An 11752-nucleotide genomic window follows, 5' to 3' on the forward strand; every position below is an offset into this window, starting at 1 on the left:
TATATTTCTTACAAACGTACCAACGAATTTGCATTTCCTGAGAAGTTCGAAATGTGTCCAAAACACGTCTCCTGGATCAAGAGGCACTTTTGCATGAAACTCCTCCAGTGTAAGGTTACATAATTGCGCTCCAGTTATATTCCAATCAACCAAACGTAACGATACTAAGTTAAATTGTCTAACAGCCCATTGCAGCCAATGTTTCACATGTGCTTCTGACCAGTCTCTTGGATCATTTGGTATTTTCAATCGTTCCTTTTTTTCCCGAAGAAATATATATGCATTTTTTAGAAAATCATTGATAGGACGTTCCATTTTATATGGTCATAATTTCAGAGACAAATTCAGGACTGACGGTAATTGAAATGGTTTGTATAAAAACACATCTACTTGTTTCTGAAGCAATAGTACATTTTTTAAATCGCTGAAGTTATGTCCATAGAAAATAAAAATGTTTTGTATGAATAAAGCAAACAAAATCATATTTCTTCTACGTCCTGATTTACAAAATAAAACACCAATCATATAAGATGTATGTTTCATATATAAAAATTTCAATTACAAAATAAATTAGCATTTTAATTACCTGCTCCTTTTTATACTGCGCATCTATCATCCACTTTATGACATTCCGTTTGTTTTCCTGAGCAGTAGACACCGGTGCTGCATCACAATAAAAATATTATCTATCACAGTTAAACCGAGAACAGATGTATAGGCATTAATACATACAATTATTTTCCACAACTTCAATGTAATCATCTGCTGGTTTAAGAACGTCCACTATATTGATACGTTTTTGCATCGGCTTTATTTGTACATTAATCTGAACCAGCCCTTCTCCTTGGACGCATTGATCGACCAAATTCTTATGGCTTTCCAGCTGTTGCGACAAACACATGAGTTTCAGGCTTAAATAAAGTCATAGCAAATTCGGTTGGACGCACTAGCGCGCATTGGTACATATTAACGTTGTACACTGATCTAATCCAGAAGTAAAATGCAAATATTTTTGATAAAATGCCGAATACATGTTTTATGAAATAGCACGATAAACATTGAGGCTTTCACGATTCAATACATTTATATTACACATATCATTATGTTGATTTGTGTACGACGGCTTTAACCTTTAGAGGCCGGGAAAAGGACTTGAAGAGTTTTGTTTTTTTTTACTATTTTTCCCTTATTCAACACACAAATTTTGCCTGAAAACATCAAATAGCTTGTGTTTTTTGGGTGGTCGATATTTCGACCACCCCCGGCCTCTAAAGGTTAATGTGCATCAGTGCTCACCAACCTCCAACTGAATTCTATTAGACCACAGGATGTCCTAGACCTTCCGTGAGAGCCGGCCTTTCGATATTAAGGTTTTCATCTCGAAATAAGGGCAGACTCAGGAATTTGCCATTAGCGGTTGTTACGGAAGATCTGTGGGACATTCCGCACAATATCTCATCGCTTACCATCTGCGCGTTTTGTAACCAAAACGAGTAATTCTTTAAATCTATGGTGAGCCTGTCTTCCAAAAGGCTCCTTAACGTGGACAAAGGCTCCCTAATGTCCATGTGCTGCATCAACACGCCGTCATTGGAGTAATCGCCGTTCAGGGAGCCCTCCAACGTGAAGCTAGGCTCGACCTCCAGATCGGAACTGTCCTGTTGCAGCTGAGCCATAATATCATCCTCGGAAGGTGAGAACATCGCTTCCGGCTCCATCTTTATCTGCCGTATCATAGCGTACTCGGAATCGTCGTCGGTGTCGAAGCTGAACGAGAAACAGAGCGAGATAAGTACCAGAGAACGGAGTGCGAATTTGCAGACTAGGTTATACCTAATAAGGCGATGACATTAACTCTATCGTTAACCTTTTCTCAGAACTTTTCCGACGATCCTCCAGATCCATGTTAACCGAACACGTGGGTGACTTGCAATTTAGGCTAATATTTCCAGCCACTTTTCGAAGAAAGAACCATCCGCGTCAGCAATAAACACCTCTCGGACGCTTCCAGACGATTCGTACAATACAATACACTTGCGGACGGAAACATGAATCATGAATCATGATGTAAGAAGACAGGCATTGCGCATAATGGCGGCCGAAGAATACAACAGCCAATCAAATTTTGGTCCGGAACATCGCGCCACATTCAAATGTAGCATATCTGGGGGTCGATTGTGTATCTTGAAATGAGGTGAAAATTACAAAAGTCAGGAAATTCACTAGCGTATCTACGATTTCATTTGTCGAAATCTAGTAAAATTTGTTCACTTTTGTAAACGGATCCGAGATAATCCGATCGGAGTGCCACTCGCGATGAGGTGAGCATTCGCGAACAAAGAAGCGAGACGGCGATTTTCATTGGCCGTACGAATGTTGGATTTTCTTCGAATTATAGCGATATGCACGTTGGCAAAAGATGCATGTATGTATTGTATGTATATAAAAAGAAATAATAAAACGTGTATTGATGATACAAAACACTTGTCTTGTATATAAATATTCCTCCATACCCAAGAATGCAGGATTACCGAGAATTTCTACTATTTCAAATTTTGAGAAAATCTAAATTCGTGAAAGTTTATAAATTATCAGGAGAACATAATCGAGAAAAAGGTTGCACCATCTAAAATTCCACGAATTTTATTGATATTTCCGAGAATTTTTTCAATTTCTAAGAATTTTTGTATTTCCAAGAATTTTCTCAGTTTCCAAGAATTTTATCAACTTCCAAAAATTTTATCAACATAAAGAATTTGGTCAATTTCCAAAAATTTTATCAACAAAGAAATTTGTCAATTTCTAAGGATTTTATCAACATAAAGAATTTGTCAATTCTCAAAAATGTTCTGTATTTCCAGGAATTTTCTACACTTTCAAGAATTTTCCAAATTTCCAGGAATTCAAGTTAGATCGTAAGCTTCAGAAGTCTTGAAAGTGAGTCTTCAAGTGTTTAGGAAATCAATATAATGAAAAGAATTTAAGTATTAGAAAGAGGGAAAAAAGGAAGAAAGAAAGGGTAATATAAAGGTAAAATAAATAATACTTCATAGCTCTTTTAAAAACTTTAATTTTATTTTCCTTATATTTCATTTACATTACAAATAAGATTGTCGATAAAGTATCAGAAGAACCTGATCGGTAAAGAGATTGCACTATATCTAAAATTCCAAAAATGTTTCATGATTCAATCTGACAAATATTTATTTACAGTTGGTGGTCTGGTCTCTATAATTATAGCTCGCTAATGGATAATTAGGAGATATACGCAACCTAAATGCGTTCTAAAATGTGCTGGTGCTGACAATACGATGAAATCCTATATCATATGTCACGTGAACTATAGATTCTCTGTACTATCAGTACTCAGTGTACATACATTACAGAACGCACGTGAAGAGTCAAATTTTCCACAATCGATTTCCGACTTTATTTCTCGCAATTACAGAGTACAGAGTATTCAGACTTGGTTAGTGTTGCATCATCCGACATTGGACACCGCTAAAGTCTCTGATGCTTGCCGTATCGACACCATCTCTCGACACTCCAGTGTCTCCAGTACTCCAGTTAGTCCAGTTGTAGGGGCGGGTGCCATATAATATAGGAAGAAGCGGAAGAAGAGCGTTTATTTCGCGCCGCTCGGCGCTGTTCGACGTCGGACGCGAACGATAATAAGAAATGACGGCGAGGCGAGGCTGCGCGACACACGTAGCCGATGGGGTTCACGTTTGCGATGCCTGTATGTAACCGGCTCTCGCGAATCTCTTGCGCTTTCTCGCCGGCTGGAAGTTAACGGACCGTTATCGGGCTGCGTTTATCCTCTCGTGATTCGACGAGCGATCTGTGAACCCATATTCCAAAGGTATCCCATTGGATTTGTAATGTCGATGAACGATTAAGGCAACCGTGTTGCGATTTCGATGTATATCTCTCGTGATGAGGCGCAGCGACGTTGACTCGACCTACCGTTATCTTTGTTACTTGTTTCAATAAGTGGAAGACCCGATAAATGTCGTTGACATGGCGTGAAGCATCCCTGCGGGTATCGTGGAATCGACACAGAACGTGTTACCTTGAATTAAAATTCTCTTTGCTCACCCGGTACTCCGGGTACTTGCGTACCTCATCTCTTTTCGGTTCAAATCGTTTTTCACGAATGAGCAAAAATCCAAGTCTCGTCTTGTCATTAGGTTCGTTCGTGTTGCTTGAAATCCATAAAATTTCTTTTACTTAAAACAAAATATATATTTGAACATTGGAGAGAAAGAGAGGGAGAGAAAGTAAAAATTCTAAGTGCAAACAGTGTAAGCAACACAAACAGACCTATGAGAGAATCAGAAATTTATCTCAAAAATATAGTTCGCTGATTAGATTCGTGCAGCGTTACGTCGAGTCTAGGATTGCAAAGGATTAAAGACCATTATATGCGTATTTGTAAAAATTATAGCACAATTTCTGCTGGACAATGTAACTACAATGTAGTATATTTACATACAAACACTTTTATCTGATCACTCGTATGCAATAACTTTTAAAGCATACTAATACAACCTAACAATCCAATTTATTGTACTTTTTATTCTCTCTTTAACTTTTCGTGAAAAGCAACTTTATAAAATTCTCATCCAAATTATAAACCATAAAATATAAAAAAGTACAATATATTCAAGAATGTTGTTGAACATCAAAACTGGTTCTGATAGATCTAATCTTCTCGATCAACAGTTTGCGTAGAGAATGGATTCTTTCGGAGGGGATAGGGAGACTGGCAGGGATGAGAAGATCGTGAAACACAGTGTGGGCCGTGGCCATCGCGTTTGGATGCAGGAAAACAGTGGAGGACTCAGGCGACCACACGGCGCATCAACCGCTAGTCAATCCAGTACAAGTTAGCATTGTTTTAGTCGCAACAAATTTCCAAGCTTGTCGGCCGTCAGGTTTAAAATAAAACTATTTGTACACAGGATCTGACTCTTCGACGTCTCCAGTGACGTCGCAACACAGTCAGGAAGAAAAGAAATTTGCGCTATCGCCACAGGCTGCAGAATTTGTTCCAAGATCTATGCTCCTTCAGTCCCATTCGTCGCAGTCTCCCCCAGCAGAGCCTAACGTATATCTGTCTTCCGTAAGTAATCTATATTATTCTGATTGAATCTTCACCATATCGGTTACATTCGGTTACTTTGACCATGAATAATCTGCTGATAGCAACCTACTCACCAATATCCAAAGACTTCAAGATCCGTACAAGACAGAATTACGAGAGCTCGTGAAGAACCACCAAAAGAGTCTGTACCTCCGTTGTTTCGAGATGACAGTAGTCTTGAAGATGCTCTGGAGCAACAGTGCAATATACAAGACTTGGACATAGGAAATTACAATAATTATAGATACGATCAGGATGATGTAAGTAGTGGCAAGGTAAAAGCCTGATCTTCTCTTCATTCATAGGAAGCTACATTGTACGCAACATTTATATATATATCAATAATATTCGAATTAGAAGGAGGAGAAGCAGCAGAATGAAAAGGAAGAAGCTTACAACTTTGAAACCTATGAACATCTCCACAACATTATCAACATTTTAATTATGAATCCTGCCGAGTTCACAAATCTAGTTCCACCATTCATGGATAAGCTTAGATTGAGTGGGAACATGCGCTGTCTGCAGATGGTTGTGACAACCATAATCGAATGGGTATAAAAGTTTCTCTTTCATCTGCGAATACATACTCGTATGTCATTGTAATTTTGTACATGACTCGGTTTATTTGCAAGCGGTTCATTATTTTATTCTCTGCAGTACGTGTTACTAACTTTATATTATTTAAGTCTATTGCAGAAAGTAATTTTCGATATAATGGAGCCCGATTGTGTAAATATTTCGATAGCAGCTTAGAAGATTCCAAAGAGCTGTACACGTTTTCCAAAGAGCTATTCAGGGACTTGTTGTGCTTCCAGTAAGTCCAAATGCATATGACATAATCGAAATTGTACGATTTATATACATCTGCGATATTGTTATTGTTAGATGTAAATGGGAGACTGGATTACTCGAATCCGAATGGCTTAAACAGCCCGAAGAGAAACGGGACCAACGGAAGTGTAACGGATTGATATTATTTTTAGCAGAGTTGGTCGCTCAGATGGATGAATCTTATGCTTTCACTTTAGGGGAACTATTAGTATCGTTTATTACTAGGGTACTGCAGAGACCAGCGTCGAGCTCTGTCAAATATATATGCCAAGCGCTTAAAGTAAGTCGTAGATAACAGAAATAGTAATAAATAGTAATTTTTATCTGTATTCTAATTGCCTTACTTGATATAACGCATAGTTGGCGGGCCACGTGTTGGAGAAGGATAAGAGCAGAAGTAAAGACATGGAAAATATGATGCGGGCGCTAACGGAGCTTGTAAATAACGGGCAGGTTGATACGCACGTAGGAAATATGGTGAACAGCGTTCACGAATTACGAAAGGATTGGGGAAGAAGTACTAGTTGTGATTCGTCTGGGTCGAGCAAGGCATTATTTAACGAGGTGCAGCGACAGTCTGACCAGCTGCGCACGTCTAATTATAATTCTGTACCGTTGAAGATACAGCATTCAGTATCACAGAAAGTACAACTGAACCAACCGGTCATGTACGGTCCTGACGGCCAGATTCTGACCGCCGAGGAAAGTGACTTTCTTGATGCACATGCAGAAGCGGATTTAGACGAAGGGTACGTTATAATTTCATATTTGTACTTTCAGTAAGATATAGGTAATATTTACAAAAATAATTTTAACAAAAATTCTTGCGTTTAAAAGATATACACTAATGTTATTTTATACATAATGTTACAGGACGTCCGAAGAAGAAGATGATAATTATGACGATGAAATTGCGACCGCTTACGAAGAGTTCTTAAGAGAATCCAAGTGCAAATAAAATTGAAGCTGAAGTGAACATAATCACGCACGAACAAGATTATACTCTGGCTCAAATATCTCGCTATAAATGCAAATATCTTGTTTAAAGGTTTTATGATTTTCAAAGAGATAGATTGAATTCAACTACATGACATTAAATATCATATCTGTATCACGAAAGGTAGGACAAAGCCATTGCGTACGCTATCGATCTATCGGACACAAATGCACCAAACACGAGCAATTTTAAATTTATAAAGATCCGCCATGTACATAAATAGTAATATCGACATGTGTATGTAGCATGCAGAGTGGTTCACTTTGAAACGGAATGCTTGAATAAATCCATTGCATTTGACGCGAAAAAGGTATTGAGGACAAAGTATGTTTAAAAAAATATATATATAATGCAGAAAAAAAAATTTTTTTTTTCAAAATTATATTTTTAGAATTTTCAAGGATATATTGTCCCTATCATATATTTTAGTTAAGATTCCAAAGTGTAAAATTATTTTAATGGTCTAATATTTAATTAAAGGCTTTACGATTACAGAAACGGCTAAAAACTAAATCGGCGCATGTTTCTTTATAACACGAAAGGAATTTTATTTAAGCGTTCTACTTCTGATGGACAACCCTGTAAATAGATATGTGTTCCATATGGCAAATATATGTGTATTTTGCATTTATTTAAAGTTATAAACGTATATGTATTTGTACGAAGTTTCCTAAATATATAACACGAGTTTTATATAATTATTGGCTTGTTTACTTGGAAAGTTTATAACGCTAATTTATTAATTCCATTCAATTTTCTTGACCACTGCAGAACACTTCTTTATAAAAAAAATGTCTTCTGCTTTATAAATGGAATCGATTTTTCGATTAATATCTCGCAAAAAAGCGTCTTATAGGCCAACTTCCAGAATAAATTGGCATTTACCAAATCGCCTGTTTACATTGATAACTACCAGGAAAACAGATGAAAGAGTTTACAAATATGCGAATAATTATGTTTCTCGTTTCGAGATTGCGACATCGAGCCGCGAGTCCGTTTCTGTTCGCAGAAACGACAATATAAAAACGGGACCGTGCGATCACTCGGGCGGCGTGATACTGGCGCATTACCATATTTTATTTGCATACGCGACGTACATTTCTACTTTTTTTTTTATCTTGTACTTTTGTTGTAGATTAGCATATTCTAAAACGAGAGGAAGTTAGCACGCTACGGAAACGGCGATCTGCAAGCTGAATGAGCAAGCCGAGAGATACCGGATTTACTCCGACTGCGCCGTTCGAGCGGGATCGAGCGTACGCCCGCGAAGATCCATTTTTGGCGCGAAACGGTTCCGTCGTCGCGGAACTCCGCATACGAAGCTGCAGCGTGATTACTCATACCTGCTTGTTTTGACCGACCGTATTGTACCGCACGCGAATATGGAATATCATTACGGTCCGTCGTGTGTGATCCTAAGTCGGCATGGACGGATAATTGACGTGCGTGCTCCGATCGCGTTCAGCCATGGGAAACCCGTCGCGCGCACGTAATGCTCATCAATTACATTAAAAAAAAAAAGGAGTGAAAAAAACGGAATTAAACGCGTCATAAAAACGTAGGCGAAATTTATCGAATACCTTGAGGAATATAATCAGGGCCGTGCGTGGGTGAAGTTCGAAGAGGGGACCGCGAAGGTCGCGGATGGTGGGGCTGGGATCGTCATCTCGCGTCATCTACGCGATCGTCGCGATCGCGGGTAGTCCGCCGTGTTAGTCTTCCTCGCGCCGATCGAGCACGAAGTTGCAAGCAGAGGTGGGCATTGTTCGGGTAAATTTTTCATCTAGTTATTCAGATAAAGCTGATTCATGCATTATTCATTGCTCGCGTTACCCGCATCATCGCCGCTCATTATCTGTTGCTCATTATTTCCTATTTGTATTGCACGAATGTGGATGTTTATACTTGAAGATTCTGAGCGAAGATGTTTTCCCAGTCGTGAGATGACTGATAACGCGAATCGCCTCTTTCTCTAATTCAAGTAACTAAAATAATCTTTTACTCATCTCTAAATGCAAGAAAGCGAATATATATCTCAAGAGATGTCAAGTGCGAATAAAAATTAAAGACAAAGTGCTGTGCAAAACGCACGTTAACTTTTAGACGTCTATTCGGAAAGTCTTGAAGGTGTTTCGAAGACGTCTTAAGCGGAGAAGAAGCCCATCCGGCCCGTATCGCCAGAATTTCATCATTTTTTTCGATAGATACACAGATAAATTACATAGATTCATAAATTTCATCGGCTTTTCGATAGATCTTGTATCGGCACAGTGGCAAAATGTTGTACTCGCAAGCCGCAGCCTTGCTCCTGCTTCTGTTCAGCACGGTGGTGAACGGCAGCCACTACGTTCAGTCGCGAGTACTCGCGTCTGGTAAGTTCTGTGTGCTTCGTCATTACGCAAAAAAAAAAAAAAAAAAAAACCGACGCGTGCTCGCTGAATCATCCCCGACCCTCGTCTTCCACAGGCGGTTGCGACAGCTACACGTGCGGCGTCAACGCGAGATGTACGATGAGCGAGGGACGGCCGGTGTGCTCGTGCTTGAATCTACATATGGGAGACCCGCTCGCGCGGTGCGTACGAGTCGAATGCATAAGTGAGTAAAACGATCCGCGATCATTATATAATTCCTGGAAGAGCAAACCTCTCGTTAATTAAGTCGAATCGGAATTATACACCTGCGGTTCTTGAGTTTCCACAAATCGGTGCACGCTACTTAGCATCCTCGTCGCGTTTCAGTCAACGAGGATTGCCCGTACAACAGGGTGTGCACGAGCAATAGGTGCGTCGATCCCTGCGTGGGCCTGTGTGGAGTAAATGCGAACTGTTTGACCAGAAATCACATAGGTACCTGCGAGTGTATACCAGGACACGTCGGAGATCCGTTCTCGGGCTGTCAAGTCGCTGACCCTCGTACGTAAAACCTCGCCGTTTAATCTAGATCTAGACAACAGGAATGTCTAAAAGACAGACGTTTAAAGATTTTTCTAATGTTTCTAATGTTCCTGATGCTTTGAAGAAGACTGTGTAGTTTATTGGCCCTTGAACTTCCTGCATTACTTCTGATGCTCTTTAGTCGTCTTTTATGTCTTTTAGATATTCCTATCTCTCTTTCTCTCTTGTTCAAATGTAAATAATAATTCATAGACCTCCCTCTTTTTTCTTTTTACTATTGAAAATGTGTTGCAAGTTATCAAAAATATTCAATGAATGTAGAAGCCGCTTGTAAGCCGAGTCCGTGTGGGGTGAATACCCAGTGCGAGGTGATCAACGAGATACCGGTCTGCACGTGTCTACCGGGTTACAGAGGCTCACCCTTGGCCGGGTGTCGCCACGAGTGCGAGAGCGACAGCGAGTGTTCTCCGCACCTCGCGTGCTCGTCGTCGTACAGATGCGAGAGCCCGTGCAAGTGCGGCGAGAACGCGGAGTGCGAGGTCATCAATCATCGAGCGCAATGTAGCTGCCCGAAAGTAAGACGCCTCCGCTTTGTCCATAGAAAATTTATGGTTTTCTTTTTATAAGGATACAAGTCTGACTAAGCGTTCCGAACGACGGTGACGAAACGAAACGACGTGTGGGAATCAATCTGTTTGTTCCCTGTTCTAGACATGGCTAGGAAACCCGCTCGTCGCGTGTCGACCGGAGTGCACCGCCCACTCCGAATGCCCGACGCACAAGCCTGCCTGCCTCTATCAGAAATGCGCGAATCCCTGCGACGGCGTATGCGGCGTACACGCCGACTGCAACCTACGCGGCATCACTCCCGTTTGCAGTTGTCCGAAACACATGACCGGCAATCCTTTCGTCAGCTGCAGACTGTTCGAACCACGTAAGTGGATCGGTATAACGATCGTTAATTAGCCAGAGTCGTATTCTTCTTGTGGCTCGTCAGTTTGATTCCTCAGACGAATTCAAGAAGAAGACGGAGAAGAAGAGGAGGCAATTATCTCAAAATCGCATCTCTATTTTCAGGCGATCTCTGCGAGCCGAATCCCTGCGGCGTTAACGCGGTTTGCACGCCGGGCCATGACAATACCGGGAAGGAGAGGCCGGTGTGCACGTGTCCCACCGGCTACATCGGTAACGCCTTGACGAGCTGTCAGCGCGGGGAGTGCTTCACCGACAATGAATGCCCCGACAATCGGGCGTGTATCGATTTCACGTGCAGTAACCCGTGCACCGGCCACGAATGTGGCTCGAGTGCCACGTGCACGCCCCGACGTCACATCGCGGTCTGTACGTGCCCGCAGGGGACCAGAGGCGATGCCCTGTACACCTGTAACCCGATCGAGAGTAAATCGGTGTACAATTACGGCCGCGCCTACCGTTACCGTTACCACTAGTCACGCAAAACCGAACCGATCCCACGTTTCAAATACTCAACGTTTTAATACCGCGTATAATTTCTATTCCAATTTATTATATTCGACAACAAACTTTCACGAACAAATATACCGCCTATTCCTTACGCAGGTCGTGTAACAGAGTAATATATATTTTTGTAACGCTACGCTGATAATGTCTTCCAAATCGTGTTCACCATAGATATCACGCAAAGTGTTCTGTATGTTTTATAAACTGCGGCTGGTCGCAAATCTAATTTCGATCCTTAATAAAAATAAAAGTATAATACGATTTATGCCGCAGTATCAAGATAAATTTTTTCCTGCCTATTTCATTTTTATTCCACATGCACCTACGCAAGTTTGTCTGGATAGACCCTTAGTCTCATAGAATCGATGTAACGTTGTAATGTTACTTATGAAGATTCAAATCACA

General features: G+C 40.6%; 3 protein-coding genes across 6 annotated transcripts in view; 2 read left to right on the forward strand and 1 right to left on the reverse strand.

Moving 5' to 3' along the window:
* Nucleotides 1-2163, reverse strand: part of Ets97d (DNA-binding protein Ets97D) — a 3785-nt gene extending 1622 nt beyond the window's left edge. The window contains exons 1-5 of one of the 2 annotated variants that reach the window (XM_071702989.1): nt 1868-2163; nt 1467-1767; nt 733-883; nt 587-663; nt 21-255 (exon numbers count right to left, since the gene is read on the reverse strand). In XM_071702989.1, coding sequence (XP_071559090.1) covers nt 21-255; nt 587-663; nt 733-883; nt 1467-1767; nt 1868-1905 — 802 coding nt within the window. In that variant the 5' untranslated portion in view covers nt 1906-2163. Of the gene's footprint in view, nt 1-20; nt 256-586; nt 664-732; nt 884-1466; nt 1768-1833 lie in introns of both variants that reach the window. The other variant, XM_071702990.1, reaches the window with a different exon arrangement.
* A 1213-nt stretch (nt 2164-3376) lies between these two features.
* LOC139770796 (polyadenylate-binding protein-interacting protein 1) lies at nt 3377-7672 on the forward strand. Of its 2 annotated transcripts, none has more exons than XM_071703001.1 (9): nt 3377-3862; nt 4726-4888; nt 4965-5125; nt 5209-5406; nt 5507-5698; nt 5833-5960; nt 6032-6257; nt 6338-6726; nt 6851-7672. In XM_071703001.1, exons 2-9 carry the CDS (start codon nt 4738-4740, stop codon nt 6933-6935), a joined length of 1530 nt encoding a protein of 509 aa, XP_071559102.1. In that variant the 5' UTR covers nt 3377-3862; nt 4726-4737; the 3' UTR covers nt 6936-7672. The 2 variants fall into 2 exon arrangements, with proteins under 2 accessions (XP_071559102.1, XP_071559101.1); XM_071703000.1 differs by having other exon boundaries at nt 3380-3862; nt 5504-5698.
* Nucleotides 7673-7812: 140 nt separating this feature from the next.
* On the forward strand, nt 7813-11612 carry LOC139770797 (uncharacterized). 2 transcript variants are annotated; one of them, XM_071703002.1, is made up of 7 exons: nt 7813-8744; nt 9229-9346; nt 9441-9569; nt 9713-9886; nt 10190-10443; nt 10580-10802; nt 10946-11612. In XM_071703002.1, the coding sequence occupies exons 2-7, from the start codon at nt 9253-9255 to the stop codon at nt 11314-11316; spliced, it is 1245 nt and encodes a 414-aa protein (XP_071559103.1). In that variant the 5' UTR covers nt 7813-8744; nt 9229-9252; the 3' UTR covers nt 11317-11612. The 2 variants fall into 2 exon arrangements, with proteins under 2 accessions (XP_071559103.1, XP_071559104.1); XM_071703003.1 differs by having other exon boundaries at nt 7813-8729.
* Nucleotides 11613-11752: the final 140 nt, after the last annotated feature.

This window comes from Temnothorax nylanderi, unplaced genomic scaffold (assembly GCF_030848795.1).
Source record: "Temnothorax nylanderi isolate EJ_2023f unplaced genomic scaffold, tnyl_v1.0 TNYL_tig0033_pilon, whole genome shotgun sequence".
In the NCBI taxonomy this organism is placed as follows: Eukaryota; Metazoa; Arthropoda; class Insecta; order Hymenoptera; family Formicidae; genus Temnothorax; species Temnothorax nylanderi.